The 22,784-nt window shown below is 42.2% G+C and overlaps 3 protein-coding genes across 3 annotated transcripts; 1 reads left to right on the top strand and 2 right to left on the bottom strand.

Annotated features, from left to right (window-relative positions):
* Positions 1-321: 321 nt before the first annotated feature.
* Positions 322-11,728, bottom strand: LOC131878597 (ATP-dependent Clp protease ATP-binding subunit clpX-like, mitochondrial). The gene is made up of 6 exons (XM_059224643.1): positions 11,570-11,728; positions 6,943-7,878; positions 6,630-6,858; positions 6,317-6,560; positions 5,800-6,242; positions 322-892 (listed from the first exon to the last, which is right to left on the bottom strand). Exons 2-6 carry the CDS (start codon positions 7,854-7,856, stop codon positions 737-739), a joined length of 1,986 nt encoding a protein of 661 aa, XP_059080626.1. The 5' UTR covers positions 7,857-7,878; positions 11,570-11,728; the 3' UTR covers positions 322-736.
* Positions 11,729-12,582: 854 nt separating this feature from the next.
* LOC131878625 (large ribosomal subunit protein bL21m-like) lies at positions 12,583-16,274 on the top strand. Its single transcript, XM_059224686.1, has 4 exons — positions 12,583-12,946; positions 15,150-15,313; positions 15,848-16,004; positions 16,081-16,274. The coding sequence occupies exons 1-4, from the start codon at positions 12,694-12,696 to the stop codon at positions 16,197-16,199; spliced, it is 693 nt and encodes a 230-aa protein (XP_059080669.1). The 5' UTR covers positions 12,583-12,693; the 3' UTR covers positions 16,200-16,274.
* Positions 16,202-20,495, bottom strand: LOC131878600 (transcription factor E2F7-like). The gene is made up of 5 exons (XM_059224647.1): positions 19,724-20,495; positions 19,302-19,368; positions 18,191-18,750; positions 17,583-18,126; positions 16,202-17,462 (listed from the first exon to the last, which is right to left on the bottom strand). Exons 1-5 carry the CDS (start codon positions 20,015-20,017, stop codon positions 17,260-17,262), a joined length of 1,668 nt encoding a protein of 555 aa, XP_059080630.1. The 5' UTR covers positions 20,018-20,495; the 3' UTR covers positions 16,202-17,259.
* Between the last annotated feature and the right edge of the window lie 2,289 nt (positions 20,496-22,784).

The raw sequence follows: 22,784 nt of genomic DNA on the forward strand, positions 1-22,784 counted from the left end.
GCATAACTTATGATCCCGTCATTTGATGAAGCTTGAAATTGACATACGTAATTTTAGCGACGTGGGGCCAGTCTCACTTGAAGAGGAATGCAATGCGTTCACTCAATTTCGCGACCCTCGCGTTGTCCTTCAATTTCCTGGCGATCACATTTTTAATCTAAAACGGTCGGAACGTCAAGGGTTTTTCCCCCTGCTAAAATTACGCTCTACGTACGAGTAGATTGCATTTAGCACCAGAATAGAGATGGGAAACCAACCCGACACTGAAAATGTCAGTTATTAATCTTGTCGAAGGACCAATTAAATGTGGGGCGGGGTGAGTTGATTTTCATTGTTTATTAGACATAATGATCCACGATTCACCTCAATTTGGGGTCACAGGACCAATCACACGCACACAGAATCAACAGAACATTGTTTCCTTTGGATAGTGGCAATATCAACACTGTCTCAAAGGCCAACCAACCACACACCATCTTGAACAAGGAGGTTGCTTTTGTTTTCATACAATATTGAACATGAAAATGAAAATAAGGTGCTAGCAGCAGAATGTAATTTTAAATCTTATTTTTTTTTTATCCGCCCTTTGATCTTCTCTTACTAAGTGGTGGCCTCCAAAAATAATAATAATAATAGTAATTGCTTTTTTCTTCTTCTGTGTAGTCGGTCGTCGTTGGCGGTTTCTGTTTTAGTTCTTCTGGCAAATGACTGTAAGGTCGGCAAGTTGTTTTTCTCATCATTCTCCCATGGCCGACGCAGTTCGAGATTGACCGTTGGTGTCCGACTCCGAATCGCCAGAATCTTGGCTGTCTTTCAGGGCTTGATCTTCAGATTCTGGGGCTGAATAATGGTAAACTAACGGAGCCTTGCCTAACACAGAGTCTTCGGATACCTACGTGGGAGAGAGACAGAGGTTTGGAGTTAATAAGCAAATCGTTTTGACCAACCTGCGAGTTGTAAATAACATCTAAAGTTAAGTCGACAAACCACATCAGATCAACCCTTCGTTAAGGGAGAATCTACGAACCCAAATTGTTCACCTTAGCTCATTATTCCTTAGTAATCTAAAATGTATTCTTCATTGAAATTATGTTCTAACACATACCTATTTGTTAAAAACCTCAATATGTTCTTAATCTCTAATAGATGGAGCCAAACATATTGACATTTTTCAATGTAAAAATTTGAATTTCAATCATTATTTGGAATTTGTGGTATCCCGGTGTTGAGCATGCTGCTCATGCTCGTAATCTGTTGTTGTCATGTATATATAAATGTGTTCTTGTCAGATATCTGGTCAGTTATCAAGTCCATCGAACTCCTTGTGGGCGATGCTCACCCATACGTAATGACACAATGAAGTAGCAGCTGCACGATGAAAAGCAACACAAATTTTGGGAGGTCATTGGGGCACTTTTCATAACAGTAGAGGTACTAAAAATCCAAGATATAAATCTCAATATTGGACAATAACAGTAGAGGTACTAAAAATCCAAGATATAAATCTCAATATTGGACAATAACAGTTTCTAAGGTTTCAAAAAGTTTATTGCAAAAATACGAAATTCCAAGATACAAAAAAATCAGCCGCAAAACGGCTTTTGTCTTCTAAAACTAGTTTTTATTCAGGTTAATGAAAAAGTTGTAAAAATACCTTCCTGCATGAACCATTCCTTTAATGGATAAAAGAACTGAACCTTCAATTTAATCCCTCAGCAAAGAGATATGAAGCCTCAACAGTAGAAGTGATCTCTCAAAATTTGACGATGACGTCATCTTCCTTCCCCGCTTCAATGAGTCATAGCCTTCTACTCCTGAAGGCTTGGGATCACAATATTCGTAAAGATTTCTCTCACTTCGAATATTGCGAAGGTGTTTGAGAAGATCATGCAGTCCAAACTCGTTGAATTTCTTGAGGTCAAAGAAGTCCTACCTCCTAGCCAACACGGGTTCCGAGCACATTTCAGCACGGTTACCAAACTAATTGAGCATTTAGAGCAGGTCATTGAGGGACTGGAGAGCCATGAGTCAGTTGATTTTTTCTGTCTTGATTTTGCCAAGGCCTTTGATAAAGTAGGTCATGGCCTTTTGTTAAATAGACTTCATGACATTGGGATCCAAGGAAGGTTCTCAAATGGATAAGAAGCTTCATTCATGATAGGAAGCAAATTGTTAAGGTCGTGGGATCCCTTAGTGACATACATAATGTCAGGTCAGGTGTTCCCCAGGGCTCCATCTTAGGGCCCCTCTTTTATATAATATTCGTTGTCCCGCTTCAAAAGCTTAGTATTACTGCCAGTCTCTCTTCTTATGCTGACGATACAAAGTTAGTTTCTGGTAGGAATGGCCAAGATTCCAGTAGCCTTGCAAAGGACTTAGATCGAATCTACTCTTGGGTAACTGAGAGTAATATGGCCCTGAACGGAATGAAATTCCGCTCAATGACATTTGGGTCAACTCCTTTAAATACTCCACTCGTAGATAATGGAGCACAGTGGTAAAAATACCCTTTAAAGTTTTGATGGAAATTCCCAAGCATATCTTGCCATTTTTCTCCCTCACAAAATTATGGGGAACAATTTTGATTTTATTGGTTTATGAAATTTTAGCCCACATAAAAAACTTACATACCTAAAAACATTATAAAAACTAAGATTTTCAAAAACCTACTCAATGTAAGTTGGGAGCACATTTAGTTAGCTCTTGAATATAAATTATGATATCATCTGTTTCACCGCTTAGTAGTTACATGGATTTTAGTGGCCCAAATTTCATCGTTTTTAGCCCCAAAATGCCCAGGTTATATGTTAATTCAATTTCCGAAAGAATCAATATCGATTTTCAATATCACAAATACAAAAGAATATTTTTCCTCTTCTTACATAGTCTCACAATAGCTAAAAATGCTATATAATGTCACTTAAAACACACTAAAAGTGTAATCTTTGAAAATGTATTTTTACAATCATCATGTGCACACTTAGTTATGCATTCACTTGAATTCTGAAGACGGTACATACAACAGACAATGTTATAGATTTTGTCGTTTCTTGAAGACTTTGTTGAAACTGATTGAAAATAGCTTCTTTAAGGCTTCATTGATATTTGTGAAATTTTCAGTGACCAATCAACTAAATGTACCTTGGACGCTTTTAAAAATGAATTTTCAAAAATCTGCTTTGAGGGTTTTAGATATGGTTGTACAAGGTTTTAACTTAATTTGAAATTATGCAAGAAATGGAAAAATAATCTTTCATTTTTGCGATAGTGAAAATCGATATTACATCTTTGGGAAATTGAATTAACATATAACCGGGGCATTTTGGGGCTAAAAACGATGAAATTTGGACCACTAAATCCGATGTAACTAAGTAGCGGTGAAATAGATGATATCGTAAATTATATTCAAGAGCTAACTAAGTGTGCTTTTAATTTACATTGAGTAGGTTTTTGAAAATCTTAGTTTTTATAATGTTTTTAGGTATGCAAGTTTTTTATGTGGACTAGAATTCCATAAAACAATAAAATTAAAGTTGTTCCCTATGACTTCTTGAGGTAGAAAAATGCCAATTTGTGTTTGGGAATTTCTCTGGAAACTTGATAGGGCTTTTTGAACACCGTGGGAGGTAAAGACATTGAGCACGTCTCATCTATGAAAGATTTAAGTGTAGTCCTCCAAATTAATGGAAAGTTCGATGAGCATATCCAGCTGAAGGTGGGTAAGGCTTTTCAAATGTGTGGTTGGATATATCGCACGTTTAAGTCCAGAGACAGCATCACGATGTCAACTCTGTACAAGTCGATTGTCCAGCTACATCTTGAATATGCCTCCCCCGCTTGAGCTCCAATGAGTTCAGCAGGTTTGCAAAAGCTCGAGCAGGTCGCATCAACGCATCCCAGCACCAGAAGCATCAAAGGTATAATTTTTTTTTCCTATTGGGAAAGACTGGAAAGGTTGGGACTGCACAGTATTCAGAGAAGGTACGAAAGGTATCTGATACTGTACGTCTTCAAAAGCATTCATGAGCTTTGTCCCAACCCAGGATTTAGGGTCAATTCTAGTGACCGTGGAGGCTAGATGTGTGTATTGAGAGCACCTTCAAGTCCTCGAGAATCCAGGCTATTTCGAACAATGAAGTCCACTTCTCTTCTTTCTCAGGCTCCTTCATTGTTTAACTTGCTTCTCTCTAATATTCGTAGGGAATACGTAGGCCTTGTTGATCCGGTAGCATCTTTCAAGTCAGACTTGGACAAATTTTTAGATGGCATTCCTGATCAACCCTACATTCAAGGACTAGCTCGGCCTGTCAACTCAAATTCGTTGGTAGACCAAATATCATATAAAGATTGAAAGGTAATGAATGGATGAATTGTAACCTTTTATTTTAATAGTACTGAGGATTACATTCCCTGTAGCGGTTATAAAAAGCCCGTGAAAAAACAAAGCAAAAAAAACTGCACCAAGGCAATTTTCAAATGGGTGCACATTCGCTGAAGAAATATCCATCCTCGGCCAGCAATTGTTACAGAGACGTTTAACAAAGCAGTTGAACGATTTGCTTTTTGTGAACGGGGGCAAATACAGTTTTTTAAAGGAAAAAAATAGTGTCATTGTTTATATGACGGTGGTGAGGATGGAAGGAAGAATTGTGTTTTCATAATAAACACATCCTTGATTAATAAAGTAAACGTTTCTTGTAGCAGTTAGAAATTCCACCAAATTTGAACCTCAAAAAGCTTTATCAAACCAACAGTCTGAAATGTCTTTTATATAAAGATTGAAAGGTAATAGATACAAGAATTATAGCCTTTCATTTTAATAGTACTAGGGATTACATTCCCTGTAGCGGTTCGATAAGTCTTTTTAAGAAAGAGATTGAAAATGTTAATCCTGATTAAATTTAGTGTCCATCACATTCTTGACAGGACCAGATAGATATTCAGTCACTCTTGAGATTTTTTGTTCGACTATTTTGGCGCCAGAGGTTTTCGTGATTCAAATTTGAATTTTACGAATGAAACAGTGTGTTAGCCATATCATGCAGTGTTCGTTTAAAACTTAAATCATTTGCAAACGTTTTTTTGTTTACCTCAGAAAGCAATTGCTCCTTGAAGTATCCAGAAACAAAAAAAATGAAAGAACAAATGATTACTTTGGTTTTGAGGTGATAAAATCTTGGAGTTAACATAATTAACGCCCACTTCTTTTAACATGGTGCCCTTTCGCAAGGCCCTTCATGTTAATGGACAAAGCAAAAAAGGATGACCAGCGTTCCGTCCCATTCGGAGTATGCTTCACGCCCGAATCTGGACCCCCAATAAATTGAGTCAGCCTTCAAAAGATAGGGAAGACTCGGAGGTTTTTCGCACCAATTCAAACTATGGAGATAGGTTTAAATGACCCTCTTTTATATCGGGACGGATGCTTCGATTCCATCTTCAAATTGAGTAACGGTCTTTGTTTCGGTTACAAAGTCTGTATTCCTTAGAAAAACACATCTCTTCATATCTTTTCCCTCTACGATGACAACGAAATGAAAAAGGGATAGCCTGGTCCTTCGACGAAGGTTGAGAATTGTGTCCTTATTGTAATAAGTAATTGCAAAAAATCATAAAGACGTTTTGTGAATTCATATCTGCTCCGCTCATCAGCGCCCCCCAAAGTGAAGGGACTCAAAAGGCTTCGAACTATACATCAGATGGATCCCCAAGACATATGAAATGTCCCCTATTCCCATCCTTGATGGTTAAAGAAGACCTTTGCAGTCATGATCCAGTACATGCGCCGTTGTCTCTTACCTCCACTGAGATGATATCTGATCCGGGCACCTCGAACATGGCATCCAGGAGAAGCTTCTCGAGAATGGCTCGGAGACCACGAGCGCCGGTTTTCTTGCTGATGGCTTGCCGTGAGATGCACTTGAGGGCATCCTGACTGAAAGTCAATTCCACCTTGTCCATGCCCAGAAGCATTTGGTATTGCGGAATCAGCGCGTTCTTGGGCTCGGTGAGAATGCGGACCAACATGTCTTGGGTGAGCGAGTGGAACGGAACTAGGGTGGGGAATCGGCCCACGAACTCCGGGATCATACCAAAATCGATCAAGTCACCGGCTTCGACTTCGGTGAAGTAACGATCCTTCTCCAATTGGTCCTCAACCGCGTCATCCGAGCTCCCTTCGTTTTGGGCCGATTGAGCCGCTGCCCTTCGGCCTTCACTCGACGGGCTCTTCATGCCGAAACCTGCAGACATAATAAGGACTCTTCTTGATCGACCTTCAAGTCCGACGAGGTCAAATCAAGGGTAGGGTACTCACCCAGGTATTTCTCGTTCTTTCTTCTGGAGACGATCTTGTCGAGTCCGTTGAACGCTCCGGAAGAAACAAAGAGAATATTCGTTGTGTCTACTTGAACGGTTTCGCCTCGGGTTTTACGGGCCGAGTTCTTCTCTGGAACATTCACAATGGTTCCTTCGACCATTTTTAACATACCCTGTTGAACTCCTTCGCCACCCACATCTCTGAGCTGATGGATGCCCGGCACAGCCCCAATTTTGTCGACCTAGAAAAAGCAGTCAGCGATTCAGAAACGGACGTTAAGGGGTGTTATTAACAAAGAGAATGGACTTACCTCATCCAAGAAAATAATGCCCATTTGAGCCTTCTCCACGTTGTAGTTGGCGTCCTGGAGGAGCTTGGCCACCACGCTCTCGATATCGTCCCCAACGTATCCCGCCATGGTCAAAGTGGTGCAATCACAAATGGCAAATGGAACGTCCAAGCATCGAGCGATTGTTTGAGCCAACAGGGTCTTGCCCGATCCCGTGGAGCCGAACATCATGATATTCGACTTCTCCAACCTTCAGAACCAGAAACATGGCCATTCAAAAAGAGCCTGAGTTTGATAACTCTGTGAACACTATTCACTCGTTGGACTGACTTACCTCAAATTGTGGCTTTTAGCATCCAGGATGTCGCTTCCTTGGGCATTAGTGCTCACTTTGTCCTGTGCCGTCGAGCCCGCTCCACCCACCTGAGCTTCCGGTTGTTGTGGCTGTTGAGGAGGGGCAGTGCCGCTCCCTGAGGGCGAGACATTGGGTGGAAATCCCACGCCCAAGGCCGATCCCATACCCGCAATGTGCAAGAGATCGCGATGCGATGGCAGTTGATTCGTCTGATCCGACATGATGGACGAGGCGTTCTCATGACCCGAATCTCGTTTCTGCACGGGAATATTGTGGTAGATCCGCTTGTAATGGTTGTACACTGCCACCGAGAGCGTCTTCTTAGCAATGTCCTGGCCAATAATGTGCTGATTGAGATACTCGAAGATCTTCTTGGGCGGTGGAGGTGCCCGTCGAGTCTGGCCACCATTCTTGCCCAGATGATGCTCTCCGGCCTCTCCTGGCCTTTCCTTGGCCTTGGCCTTGGCATCGTGATCCGACAGGACCACGAAGAAGTGCGAACACTTCTCACACTTGACAAAACGCGTTGACGACACAAACGTGCTCACGTGTTCACAAGGATCGCCGCATTTGGGACAGATCAATCGACCGTCTTTGCCATTGCCTCCGTTCCCAGAGGAAGTTGTGGAAGATCCTCCGGTGGTGGAGGTAGGTGCTCCGGACTTGTTACTGCCCTTGTTCACATCATTCCCGTTGTTGTTGTTGTTGTTGTTGCTGCCGTTGCTGCTCAAGTGAACGCTAAACGTGGCAAAGTTGCGATGATTACGGCAAGTCTTTTGGGTTCGATCGCTTTGGATGTACGACCCGCAAACGACCCCAGGGGCGTGGTATTGATATTGCAGAGAGAAGGTTCGTCTCAGTCCTCGGATCTGAGCCAGGGGTAATCGTGACATCTTTGATCGGGAACTGGCCAATCTGGAAGGAAGACCAATTGGAATTGACAGTTCATGACAGAAATCGAGGGGCATTGAGCGCACGCGCGCCTTTGGAGCCTTTGACGCAACTAGCGTGGCTTCAATGTCGGTGTTTGACCTCTCAGTCCGTTGCTCTTGGTGTCCTTAACAGCGGCAAGACAACAGTCACGGTTGAGTCATCTTCAACAAGAACCTCTCCCAAAGAGGATGGACACGCTCTAGCATTTTTTCAATTGCTCTTTAATTACCCCAAGACATGAGAATCGAAATGTTCAATTTGTGTCAACTTCCACTAACTAGGCTAAACTCTTAATTTACCATAAAATTTGACTTTCTAAATAAAGCATTGTGCTCTGAGACCTAATCAATAAAGATGGCCTAAGCCTTACAAAAAAAAACGTTTTACTTAGAGAATTGAACTACCCATTTCTACCTCGTAAGTATTGAAAGTGCTACATTTTTGACTGAGACATTTAATCGAGTTGTCTGTACGTATAAAACGGTTTTTTTTTTAAGTTCATGTGAATAATTGGAATGATTTGGACAAACACATCCCGAGGCACCGACTTCTACCACCGGAGGATCTTTCACAAATCCTCTGCCTTTCAATCCACTTTCGAGTGGTTCTCACTTTTTTTACATTCATTGTACATGGCGTTACCAGAGCTCTATCTTTGAAAGGATTCGGATAATGGCTGTTTTTGTTGAGGGGGCGATTTTGTGGCAGAGATGGAAGGACAGGAGAGGACAAGTGTCACTTCATTGTGTGTGAGGATCACATAAGTACATGATGCCTCACGTGGAAATGTGGTCGGTAAGGGGTCTGCCTGTCAGCTCCAAATGAGTCCGTTCACAAAAGTATGATCTATGGAATTTGAGGACCCCAATCAGGGGCAATTCAAATATTCAAGTTCAACGAACACCGTTACGGTCATCCCCCCCCCCAAACGAACGACGACCACCCGACGGATTAACCAACCATCGACTAACCACTTTGGCAGACAGGATAAATACTCCAACGAGAGATGCACTTGTGAACGAACGAATGTATGACACATTATCGTAAATCCATCGGATTCCAAACAGGAACAACTTCAATTCATGGCTTCTTGTTGTTGTCCAAAACTGAGAAGCCAATGTTAGTTCACGGAGGCCTCTTTCTTGGATTAGGAATAGAACAGAGCCAAATGGTGGATTTTAGGCAACGGGTAATGCATTAAATTTAACTGGTTTTTTAGCTGTTCTACTCGGACGAAGAAGAGATATTGATGAGCGATTGGACACAATCGGATTACCATCTGTTTTATTGTTCTAGCCACGGTTTTTCTAGATAAAGATGTTATCTTTTCCTTTTCATTAATAACAACAAGAACCTTGCGTGACATGAATGCACCAACCTATGAATAAAGACTTGTCCTTCAAGGGTTTTGCATCTCCTTTTATTTGCATGATTTACTTATGAAGTAATATGATCATCTTTTTTCAAGTCAGATTACCCGGGTTATCTTATTTCAGTGCTCAAGAAATTAGACCAACAATAAAACAACTGATTTGGGTAAGACAACAAAAAGAGTCTGATTACTTTAAACACAGGGGTTATCCAAGATTAGCGTCCCCCGAATGTCAATCACATCATTTAACTCAAAGCGTCAAAACTTTTTTTTTTGGAGGGGAAAGTACCCCCCAAAAATCTACTATTCCATCTATGTATGGCATCAATTGGACTCATAAAAAGGGATATTCATAGAAGTTAGACCGTGCACACCTTGCTTCCTCGTGTGCCAGGGTTGGTTACGAGATAATCCCACATATTCCTCCGACCCAATTTTCAGGATTTCCGGGTTTTCAGGGATTTTCGAGAGGTTTTACTCTTCATTGAGCCTACACTATAGAAAAAGATACCATGTTTTCGATTTTTTTTTTTACAGTAGAACATCTATATTTTTGGGCCAATTTCAATTCTCTTCAAAAGCTTCTAATGGACACCGACGAACAGTTTTGATCTGGACACCTTTTTTTGGCATTTGTGAACAGATCTTTTACATAAATGGTAGACTAGTCCCGTGGATTCGCATAGGGCTAGTCAAGTAAACACGTTCATGGATAACTGACGTTATTCCATGGAGTAATCAAAGACAACATGCCCGGCCAAACCGCACTGTGCATGCATTGGATTTTGACATTTATTCCATTTTACATGTTTGTCTAGGCAATTAGCATTGTGGTATTGAGCCAATTTGGTTGTGCGTTAGCTGATTAACACCAAACATGCTCATTTAGTAAGGTTTTGTCCCACAACTTGCTCAAAATCACTCAATTATTGAAAATTTAATGGGCGAATGGTGCGACTTGACTTGAAATGTTTGTCTTGGTTCTCTCTCCCCAAAATGCCCAAAATCAGGGTGCCGGACCACAGTTTTCCTTGAATTTCCTTTACTTGACATCCCCTATAGATTTGTGATGATTTGGGCTTGGGCTGCCAAAACTTGCCAAACCTTGCAAAACTTGGGGTGACAAAAAACTGCTATGCTTTGTTCGTATCCCTGGTAACACAATCAGCTTTACACTTTTCACTTTCATGGCGGGCCCAAATTAGTTGTTAATAAGCATCTAGGGTAGGTCTTTTGAAGTTAACTTGGATAGTATGGCAGACCTTAAGTCGAGAGTAAGCAACCCATGGTCTATCTATCTATCCCTCGGTCCCCTCAAGGGAGACCGGAATTGCTTCGGCAAAGAAGCTTCCTAAGGGTTTTAGGTCTCTGACAGAAACAATCCGAGACAATTGTAATGAAGTCAGAAATAGATAACAAAATGATCTCAAAATTTCAGGGCAAAGCCATAACATAACATAACGTACGTCGACAGCCTAAAAAGCCATGAAAAAAATAAGTCATCTCGGAAGTCCCATAGAACGGGCTTTTCGTTAGACTGGCGGGATTGGCCCAACCTTGCCGAGTGGGGATCGCAATTATATAACGCATGAAAAACACTCTTTTACAAGCGTATCGCCAAATTGACATTTTTGTTGGCTAGCATGGGACAAAAAGTTGGTGTAGCCCTACTTTCCATGCACAACGTTAACATGGATAGCAAAACGTATTGATCCAAGCCCCTTTGTGTCAACAACTGGATTCGAGTTTCTCCATGCTCCATGGTCACTGGGCATTTTGCAACATGACGCAAAAGTTTGATCGACTAACCAATTCAATTGGGATTGAGAAGACTTTTTTTCTAAATTTGACCCATAAGCATGACACAAGATTCGATTGTGTAAGTTTTGAAGTTGGGACACATGTAAAACAATAATTGGGATCTAAACTATCCTGAATATTCATCAATGAACGTTGGAAGCTCGTGGTACACAAGGAAAGAATTCATTGAAAAAACAAATGCGAAATCAATCATAAATCGATATGATTGGGTCAGTCCCAAGAGTTTCACACGTCCATTGAGATGACCAAAAGGGAGGTAAACTAGGATCTAATTAGAACATGTGGATAATCATACCGAAATTGATGCCTCATCACAATCAAAACTGAGTGAAAACACTCTTTGAGTATCAGATGTCCATTATTCAAACCTTAGATAAGACCAAATCAGAGCGCACACCTCCACTACATACACGGATGTATTTACCCTTCATGACTGGCTATTATCATTAATACTAATCAATCATAAGACACTAAGCTTACCAATGAGTGTGAACCAGGCCCACGAAGGAATCAAGACCGCACTTGAGCAGGTTTTCGACACCAATTTAACCCCCAAAAGAGGCCTCCAGAACGACACAGAAGTACAACTAATCCATACATCCATTCACTAGGCCAATGCCTTCAGTGTTGCCAAAACAGTCACTGCTCTGAGTTTGATTGGTTGAGTCTATTTAGGAGACAAAATTAGAATCTATGGAGCAAACGATTGATGGATTTCAATATGTGATAGATTGTGGGCATTTACGTGAGTCAGGGCGAGGATGGCGAGGATGGCTACTAAAGATTGGGGTCAGGTGCCAATTTGGCAGGCCTGAGGGATCGTCTGACTTTTGTTCCTCTTCTCTGATGGGGTCGCTGAAAGAGCCATCATAGCAACAAAAGTGAACCAACGACATCAGGGATGCTCATTGGAAGATGCATGAGGGCAAATGGCAATTTGGGTAGATATCGACGTGGATTTTTGGTGTCGAAGGTGAGGAAAAAAGGACCAGCCGTAGTTTGAGGAAGAGATGGCGGGAAATTTGTCCTCAATCGGTAATTGACTTAACAATTGAAGCAACCCTGAAATATGTTACACAAAAGCCACTGGAAGGAGCAAGAAGTAGCCCATCAACAATTAGCCTGGAATCCTCAAATGCAACATTGAACGTAGTTGAATGCAGGTTGAACATCATGAGTCGAGCAATTATAACCCTTGGAGTCCAATTCTCATTAAGTTTCGCGAATAATTACCTCCCCAAAAGGCACAAGCTGGTAATACGCATCGCCCTCGTTTTTCCTCTACAACAGGTGACCAGCTGCATCGAAAAACCATAAAAATCGTATACTCGGACCAAAACGAATAACGAAATTAAGGAAAGTATTACAAGATGCGCCCGTGGCCCATTTAATAGCAATTGATTCAAACTCGAACGGTCGTCCAGATACCCAAATTCCTCATGATACTATTCACTAAGACCGAATTAATCTTCTCAATATTTGTCACCCTGAACTGACTCCTGCATCAAAAGTAAACAAACAAAGGCATGAATGGAGCTGTGAAAAGTGTAAAGAGGTCGGCCTAGTTCTCCTCCCTCGATCGAGCCATTGCGTTGTTGAGCATCATGTTTTCGGGCTGGAGGGCGTGTCAAAGGGGGGCCGGACTTTGGATTCAAAGACCTTGGATGACGGCGTCCGCTCTTTCGTTCCCAATCACGGGTCCCCTGATGACAGTTCGACGCGATTGTGGCTACTACGAGTCCCCGCATAGCGTACAGTCTCACGCCCCTGGGGTTCATCGACCCATAACCCACACGCCCACTGATATTCTGCCGCCCCCCAGTGCGATTGAGCCCGAAGATCAAGCTCAGGCCGAGGGTGAGACTGGGACATGCAATCGGATTTATAAACTCATGAGGCAAAAAATGAGTCTCAACGCTATTTATACCCAGGACAATAGGAGCCGAATTTCTAGTCCAGAAGTTGCCGTGACTTGTTTTTTCATTCAAAGAGCAGGAACTGTGATCCCATTCCATCGCAAAATGGTGTTATCGTAATGGTCCAAAAAACGGAGCAATGCTCATAACTCCCTCCTGTTATTCATAGCAATTGAAGAAAATGAAGCAAACTGGCATGTTTTCCAGAAATTACCGAATCACTCAACATAACTGGGGCTAACGTTCAGAAAGGGTATTTTGACACAGTGTATTCCGAATAGGGTAGATCACGGCTAAATATTGTGCCATCGCAACCACATTGCGATTTTGAAGGGGTGTGTGGCTTTGCATCTGGTTACATTTGCAATGTTGCCTTGTTCATAACTTCTCAATTAAATACAATTGGCCTCCAAGGGCCTCTTGCTGCCCGGCGTTGTCAAGTAGGTAGCTGGCCGGGCGTGTTCCTTACACCAGGGTTGACAAATGGGTTAATCCCGGGGCGGTTTTTCTAGGGTTTTAATGGGCGGGTGGGACGAGTTTTTTTGCTTGATGGGTTTAATTGTTTTTTTTAATCGGACGGATTTTATTTATTTTCAGTCAAATGTTAAAGTTAGACCCTTCTTTTTTTTTAATTTTGAGCCAAAGACAACCAAACTGTCGCTAGAAAAACTACTCCATTACCTTACTTTTTAAAAGTAGTAACGCCATACCAATACAGGTGCTTTGGAGGGGGAATAAAACGAACTTGTCTCATTTCAGAAGTAAAGAGGCGAAATTTTCCATAGCAGAAGTAAAAAGTGTTTGATAGTTGCCCCACTGATTTGGGATTAGTGCAATAGTAAAAGAACTGGAGCAAATAAACCACTGCATTTGACACACAATTTGAAAAAAAAAACCGTGCAGGAAACCCAAAATCTACCTTTAGAACATTAAGGATTGAACACTAGAAAGGAAGAGTTTCCTACCATTTAGTCCTTGAAATCAAGACTGTTTTTTTTTTAAATCTAACGGGTGGGTTTTAGCCAACCCTATGTTACACCCAATTTCCCCCCCTTTCAATATTTCCATAACTGATGTTTTGTTACTATCATACGCGTTTTTTGTTATTGCTACATATACTCCGCCCCCAGTAACACGCTTTTAACGGCACAATGGATCTTTTTAGATTTTACTTGAAGGTCAGCTCCTTTTGCTTATTCGATTTTTTAGTTGCGTAACTCGTTATCTATTTTTGATATATTTCTTGAATTACGGCCATGATGAGGTAATATTCTTGAAATAAGAGCCATTTAGATTACAGCAAAAAGAATTGGAACGATTAACGGTGCTTTATTATTTCGCGAGAAATTGCTGCTTTAAAATTACTCACTTTGGCCAAAGAAACGCGAATAGTGAAATCCGTTCCTTTTTTTCAGAAACGACTACGATCGTAAGCCATAAAAGTAATCTAAATGCTATCAATTATTTCACATTCCAATATTAAAAAAAAGAAATATGAATATTTTTATTGCAAGGATTCTTGAGTCATTGGATTTTACAGTTTTTATCATGACAATTAATCTTGTACTGCATTTCTTGTGCCCAATATGGGTTTTGGCACTACGTAGAGGGATGAAGGGAAATCCCTGTCGAACTAATGCTGCGGTTTCATTTTTTGAAAACTCAAAATGTATCACTTTTGGTTCAGATGGACTAGACGATGCGAGGAGACCTTCACCTAAAGGAGTGGACCTCGGCTCAGATAGGCCAATTACTCAAGAGTAATGTCAATGCGATATGAAGGATGCCAAAATCAAAAAGAGTAGGAGTATATAATCGGTTTGAAGTGGTTGTAGATGTTTCTTAATAGTAAGCCTATGAATATTTCAACGCAAGTCATCAACTTCAGATAAATTCGCTAATTCAGCTCGATAATAAATTGAATTTGCCGCATTGTTTTCTTTTAAATAGTACTTTCATGTCGGACACAAACATCTCTGGTACTTATTGTAGCGCTAGGATCTTGTTAATCTTGTTAACATTGCTCGACGTTACTTCGCCAAGTGTCATGTCCAATACTCTTTTTAAAGAGTATTAGATAAGGTCACTGCACATACTATTTTTTTTTTAAGTAATGCTTGCCATTTTCTTTGTCTCTTTGTCAGAGGTGATTTCGTTGGTGGATGAGCAAATTCAAAATCAGTCTTATGGTCGTTTGTTCGCCGTGTTGTACGCCGATCAACGCCAATTCAAAGTCACACCCGGGGATCTCATCATGTTAAATCACGACCTGGGCATCATACCCGGCTCCAAAATCGTACTGGACAAGGTAGGAGGTCCCTTGGGGCGTTGTATCCAGGCGCATAACTTTATTAATATCCCATTCATGCCCGAGATACTGCTTAAAAGGAACAATGGATATTGCGAATCATAGGTGACAACTTGAAGTGTTAGTGTGTTCAGAGCATTTTCCAACCCTCAAGTTTTCTATGGCTCCATACTTGGTATATATAATGGGTTTGAAACAGATAAAAAAAAATCACGTTTGCAATCTTGAAACCCGAAAATTGCCAAAAAGATGGCCCTAACACATTTATTTGCGGATTATTTTACCCACTAGTGGAGATGTAACTTCAGCTTTTATTATTAATTCTGAAATTTAAGCTGATGGATAGTCTTTTGAAAAAAGGGCTGATCTAGAATTGTATTTAAAAAATTTGTTCCCCTATCAACTCTGCACCGAAATATTTTAGAGGTTGAGAGCGACCCTACTTCCGTTTTGAAGTTTTCATGATATTAAAGCCCTCGTATCCCTGAGACATTCCTTGGTCCAATTGTAAATTATCCGTCTACCTCCAAACAGGTATTGTTGGTGGGAGGTCGGGATTTTTCCTTGATCGGTCGTCCCGTGTTGCCTCGCGATTTAGTCCAAATCGATGCTACTGTTGTAGAAAAGGCCCTCTCCAAGCCCATTTTTCATTTCTTCACCGGTCGACGCATTAAACAGGCCCGAATGAGGTGTAAGTAGTGCAGGTTTAAACCGATGAATACAAACCTAGATGGAGGTATTAAATCGAAAATTGACCTCCATTTCAGTTCATAGAGAACGTCAGACCACAATCAGGATCAACAACATCATTCTTAAGTGCCCCATCGAGGCCGCTCAAGATCGGACGGGGTTCGAGACCCGGAAAGACGACCCTACGTTCTTGTAATCTTCAACAACGTATGAATGGATGTATTTCACAAGTATGCGCGACAGACAATAAATTTACAACATAAAAGCGCGATTGCTATAATTTCTAAGCGTAAAGATTGATTCACTGAGTTCATCGTGAAGGTTGTTGTTTAATCGAAAATGGTTCAAATTTGAGATTCCAAAATCCGGGGTAGTTGCTTTCAATTGCACTTGAAACTTCTTTCAAAGGGGTTTGGCTGGATGGGGTTGATTGGTTTCCACTAGTTTCTTCACATTCTATACGTAGTATTACACTTGCTCATTGCGTTTGGTTGAGATTCGTTGACATCTCTATCTAATTGAAAGACTACAGTACCATGACATGTTACCACCATTCACTGTATAGAAAATATATTATCAAACACCTGGCAGTCCACGTTAGATTCCTTCATTTGGGCTGGATCACTTTCATTTTTCGTTTCTTTTAGATATCACGTGCTAAAACGAGCCCAAAATCCAAAATCTACGGGGAACCACTTCATTCCTCCTTTGTCCTTGAGATCATGCTGAGAATGAGAATTTGCTTTAAGTCAAGAATTTACACGCGATCCGTGGAGTTGGATCGCTCTAAGCCCAAAACCTGAACAACACGCTCGGAATTGACGCGGTTCAATCGGACCAATTGTTGATTATTCGGTCCGTTGATCACACTCGGAGCGGGCTGATCGTTAGGGAATTGCAACACTTGGATGGGACTGGGGCGATTGCTCAGGGGCTGAGAGGTATGGAATGCCGTCAGTTGGGCGGGTGAGGTCAGTGCTCGCTTGAGTAACGAGGGACCGGGTCGATTGATGGGCGAGATCTTTGGCTTGGGTTTGGACAGTTTAATCGGGGACCGCTGATAGTAAGGCTGTTGATAGTTGATGAGATTGGTGGCGGATCCGTGGTCTTGGATTTTGCTTCTTTCGGCCTCACACACATCACTGAGGTCGAGGAGCGAGGAGCTCCGCTTCAGAGGCAAATAGGTCAGCGGGGAAACCGGAGGATTGGCACGTGGAACGGCAAACTTGAAATCCATGTGCTCGACACTTTGGGTTCTAGGCATTTTCAATTCCCGCCTGGGCGCCAGAGAGATTCCGTTGAAGGTATTGAAGCCATCTTCCGGGACCAGACGTTTTTGTTGTCATCTTGGACGCCTCTTGGGGATCATCCGGGATATTAAGGAGGTTCTTACCAAAGGTCAACAGAGAGTGCCTCTGACGCGTCACGGGAAGGGTCCTCAATATGTCTTTGGTGACTTCTGTAAGAAGAACATGGGTATCACGTGTCGTGAGTGTGGATATCTTTTTTTTTTTTTTGGGGGGGGGGGGGGGAGGGCGTTGAAAGCAAAGGTGTTTTTAAATGACCGAGAGAGACTCACCAATGCCTTCGATGAGGGGCCCAATGTACTGGAAAGCTGGCTTCTTGCCTCCTTGAGAGTCCACCACCTGTATCTTTTGTATCAATTTCAAAGACTGGAGGATGTTAGCAATGTCGTAGAGCCGTCGAATCCGAGTCTTCATGATGGCCTCAGGAAGACCAACGCCATGTATGACTTTGGCAGCGAAATCCAGGTTGATTTTAGTTTGAGGCTCATGGGCGATCAGGAAGAGCATCAGGAATTTCTGACACGCCACGCCCAAAGAGGTCTTTCGCTCGATTGGAGACGGCGAGGGGGACATGGAGGAAGCGGAGGAGATGCTCGAAAAGGATGAATTGGCTGGTGAGTAGCTCAGGGGACTACGCTTCAAGTCCCTCTCATTACGCGGGGAAAAATGAACGAAAGGAGCGTTTTCGTTGCTCTCCAACTCCTTCACCTCTCGATATCTTTGTCCCATGTTGAGTTTTTCTGCCAATTGTTTCAGCCAGGCTAAAGTCATGCATTGATGATGAACTCCATGCCACTGATACAAATTCTTGCCTATCTGTAAGTAGACACATTCCATGTGTAACAATATCAAATCACTGACAAATATGCACCCTTCGTACCTTCGTCATCATTTGAATGGACTCCAGGACATTGACAATGTCATAAATCCTTCGACGCTCTGTTCCCATCTGTTTGGCCAGATCGTCCAGTTGAATTTCACATTTCTCGTCACCCTGGACTTCAACCGGAAACCGGGAAATGAACCGGTCGCAGAGCAGACCCAAGGATTTATCTTTCCGTGACACTTTTCCAACCACGGAGGAACAGTTCGAGGAGGCGCTCGAGGGAGCCTGGCTGAGACTGAAACGACCACTGTCGTGGGAGTAATCGTGATCCTCCATGAGGGCGTGACTCCGATTCTCGTCCATGTTCTCCTCGTTCTCCTCCTTGAACAATTCTCGCCGACTGGGCTTCTGTTGAACGGCTTGCTCGGAGGCGACTCTGATGAGCAGCTTCAGATTAGCCATGGGCGTTAGGGTTTTGTCGTCCAAGGCCCCGTTGGGAGTGGAGCTGACCTCCGGTTTGACGGGGGTCTGCTCCAGGCTTGTTCCAGGACGAGCATTCCTCTTGCTTTGGCTGGGAGGTGTATTGGTAATTTCGCCGAAAGGCTTTCTGACTCCTGAAATGAGGTTAGTGGCAGGCAATCAGTCAATGTTGTTCTATTTGCTTCATTTTGCCACAAATTCCTTGACGCGGAATTGCCTCCAACCGTCCAAAGCTTTTAGTGAGGTTTCTTATCTTGCGAGTGACGCAAGGGTCTTGGAGAAAACGATTTTTCTCAGGGAAATACTCGCGTTATCTACTAGAACGATTTAGTTCTCCTTTGCTATGAGAATTTCGCCAATCTCCAATGGGTGTGAATGTCCGAGAATCAAGTTCTCGGAAGAATTGCGCCAAATTGTGGACATCCAAGATGGTCAATGTCTGGAGCGTTGAAATTCAATCACGTGATAACAGATCGGTCTGCACTTGAATGGGGCGACGAACTGTGCTCAAATGAGCAAATGTCTCTGCTCATTTTCTCGAGCTATTAAAAGGAGAGAAGAGATCGGGAAGACGTGGCAACCATGTCCGTGGCCAAAGGGGTCAGCCACCTTTGATCAAAATCTCGACTTTACCCTCACTGAACTGAGCCATTTAAAAGGAGAGTTCAAATTGTGTATTGCTTACCTCGATTCACCACGGGGGAAAGAAAAGAGTTGGCAAAATTCGGTGGAACCGACATTTTGAGCAGTACCTGAAAAGGCGAAAGAAAGAAGATCTCGATTTAATCAGGCAACATATTCAATTACCAAATTTGGCGGAAAGTCCTTGAGGAACCCGCTTTTGATTCAGCCCTGTTAGTGCGTTGGTAACGGCACAACTATCACCCTCAGCACCAACAATAACATCTTCATGGACCGGCTTTTCCCACCCATCCCCGCTCATGCACTTGTGCGCCAAAAAAAACCTGTACCGTATGTACTTCATACACACCCCACAACAATCGAAAATAAGACATTACAATGCAATTTTTTGACCAAAATTTCAAAACACTATATGGTTCGATCAATGGTGTTGGTATTGAGCACGTTAAAACAATCTGTCCTTACCTTAATTACTAACTTATTTAATACGAGGGGGAATGCTTCCTGCCTCTGCAAGAGATCTTCACTCTCGAACTCCCGATTCGTGACTCGGTAACTCCGCGGTCTTTTTTGGCTTGCTCTCCTCGCCTCTTCTTCCTCCTCCTCCTCCTCCTCGTCGTCCGTCTCCTCATCGTCGATCTCATCCAGATTCGTTGCCATCTCTGTAAAGTCCTGAATCCAGATGGAGCGCGTGTGCGAAGCCTCCACAAGAGCCTCAACCAACGGAGGAGATGTCCGTGCCCAGTTACTCCTTGACATGAGAGACTCGCTAGTGTGGGACTACCTACCGATCAGACTGAGCGAGAAGAGGAGGAGTTGCTCAAGCTATTTTGGAGTCAAGCCAATTCTGGCGCGGGAAGCGGGATTCACTTGCGCCAAAATGTGGAAAAAGCCGTGCCTCATCCATCCCCACCACCACCATCCACTCTTGATCTTAATGAGTTGGAGTCAGGTTGGCTTGTTGTGGGGATGATGATGATGATGACGACGACCTGGTGGTTGAAGCTCATGAGAGGTAAGAATAATGGGCAAGCTCTCCAAAGGAAAGGACCTGTGGGACCCTTGGAACGATTCCCTTTGGAGTGGGTAGGACGGGAGCAACAACAAAAAAGTGAGCTGAGTGGTATTTGGGGACCTGAAGAAATTGAACGCGCCCAAAAAAAGTGCATCATCATAGCTTGCACTGGGATATGTCAATGCTTTGATTGTTGTAGCGCCTCTCATATCATTTGGTTTAAATCGCGAATGATATGGACTAGTTGGTCATATCTAATCCAATGTAAACGTTTGCAGGCTCCAAAATGTCAGCGTCCATGTCTTTCTATGAAATATTAAGGGAGAGGTATTTGATACCAAATGCAAAATTCCCTTCCTGAGTCCGTCTGAAATGTCATCTTGATCTTTTGATTTTCGAGCGGAGATTTCCTTCTTGATAAGGTATTCGTACAACCCTGTGTACTGTGTATTGCTGAAATATCACAGTGCTTTTTAATTTGCACTGCTCACTTGAGATTGGACTTCCTACTTTCCCGTCTGTGTCCTGTCCACAACAAGAAAATGATCATTTAGCACGACTTCCCCCTCAAACAATAACGCCATATTTGCTCACAGGACATCCAAATTTCCAATCACTCCCCATTTTTCTCAAGTCGAAATAACACTGACCGTCAAATCCCAGTCTTTATCAAATCAAAACCCACAATCAAAGTGCAAAAGACATGAGTCCAAGCAATTTCAAAGTTATGTTTTAAAACTAGATTTGAGCCTACTTTTGACCTATAATTCGATGTAAAATGTGAACTTTCTGCTACCACGACGCACTTCCAATTTTTGAAGGTGGGACTAGCAAAATCAAGGGTAGTCCCATCTATGTTACTGGCCCCTTGGCCCTCACCCCAGCTCATAAATCTGAATGGTTTTCCAGCACTTGATGTTGATGGCAACGTTGCCAAGCAGAGCAGGTGAGCTGTGTTTTACGCGGGCTCAAAACGATCGATGGATGAAGGAATGTCGAGCACATGTGAGGAGGAACCCATCGGATTTGCGCTTGACGAAGAACTGTCATTCAGAGCAGTGCTGTACGTATGTGGGTAGCTCCGTAAGAACCGGCTGTTTCGAACAGATGATTCAGGCCGAAATGAGCTCGTGCTGCATATTTTCTCTGCATTCTACTCGTACTATATGTACACCCATCATCAATGGGGACAACTGGATGCTCTCGGTTTACCAATCCATCTGCCTGAATATTGCTTTGACAAGCAAGGCATGTCTATTTGTCGTTTTTGTAAGCGAGGTTTTTGTTTCGATATCGGAGATGAATCTTACAACCAACATTTCGACGGAAAGCTGGCGCCCCAAAATTTCAGAGAGAAATCGAGATTTCCTCCAAAGGTGCAGATGTTCCTTATGAGGGAGGTTTTGATGATCTCTTGTCAGGATTTAGATAGAACACGAGGGGATTAGAAAACTTGCAAGAAATGTTAGATTTTGCTCGCATGTTAGCATTGAGAAAAATGCAGTTTGTATCGCACAATGATATTAGTAGGGTGTTAGTGAGGAATCTAACAAAGGGTTGCCAAGTCAATGACTCAGAATTCAGAGCGCTTTACTATTTAGCAGGCAAAAAGTTAGAGCATGTATCAATGTACGTACATAATACCTAGTATTCTAACAACAATTCAAGCGTATATTCTTGCTCAAAATGCTTTTTGTTTTCAAGGTATACTTGCTGGCCATAGACGTGAAAATTTTTAATAAAGAGGTGTTTCTTCCGGCAAAAAGATTCAAACAAACATTATTGAATATTCTAAAGTTAACAAAAAAGGAGTATGCAGTTTTATAAGGTTAGATTTCGTTAACTGTAAAGCATTTGCTTTTGGAAATGTTTTTTTTCTCGATGATCTTTTGAGCGAAGTAATTTGATTTCAAGAGCACCATTGTTTTCAAAATAAAATGTTACCTCAAGAAGATATGAACTGGCTGTTGCATGTATGTTGGTTATTTGCCGACACACTCACAGTACAATTTTTGAGAAAGAGCGGAATATGCGCTCTTTTACAAGTCAAATTCACTCTTCACGTTTGATATCGAAAGAATACAATTGAATTCAGCCCCCAGATACTAATCATCTTGTACTCCGTGTACGAAATCTCGAAAACGAGGACAAGTTGCGAGTTCATTCCCGAATTAGCACAAGCCTTCAGTTCGCTTCATTTTATCTTGTGTTCCTAATCAAATTGCACAATGTGAAGATAAGATTAAAAGACATCAAAACAAAGGATAGGTAATGAACTCGGTTTTTGTTCTGCTCTCGCCAGACAAACATGTCAAACTTTGAACTCGTGAAGCAGATCCGTGATTTCGGAATCAAACATGCAAAGCAAGTGGTCTTACGTAGAAAATCCAAAAAATCTGTGTCCAAACATGAGGTGGAGCTTTTGAACAGGAATTGCAATCTTAAAGACAATGTGGATGGTCATGATGAGGAAAACGGAGTAGATCAAAGTGATTTGGGAGCCCGTGGCAA

The sequence above is a fragment of the Tigriopus californicus genome, chromosome 3 (assembly GCF_007210705.1).
Source record: "Tigriopus californicus strain San Diego chromosome 3, Tcal_SD_v2.1, whole genome shotgun sequence".
Lineage (NCBI taxonomy): Eukaryota > Metazoa > Arthropoda > Copepoda > Harpacticoida > Harpacticidae > Tigriopus > Tigriopus californicus.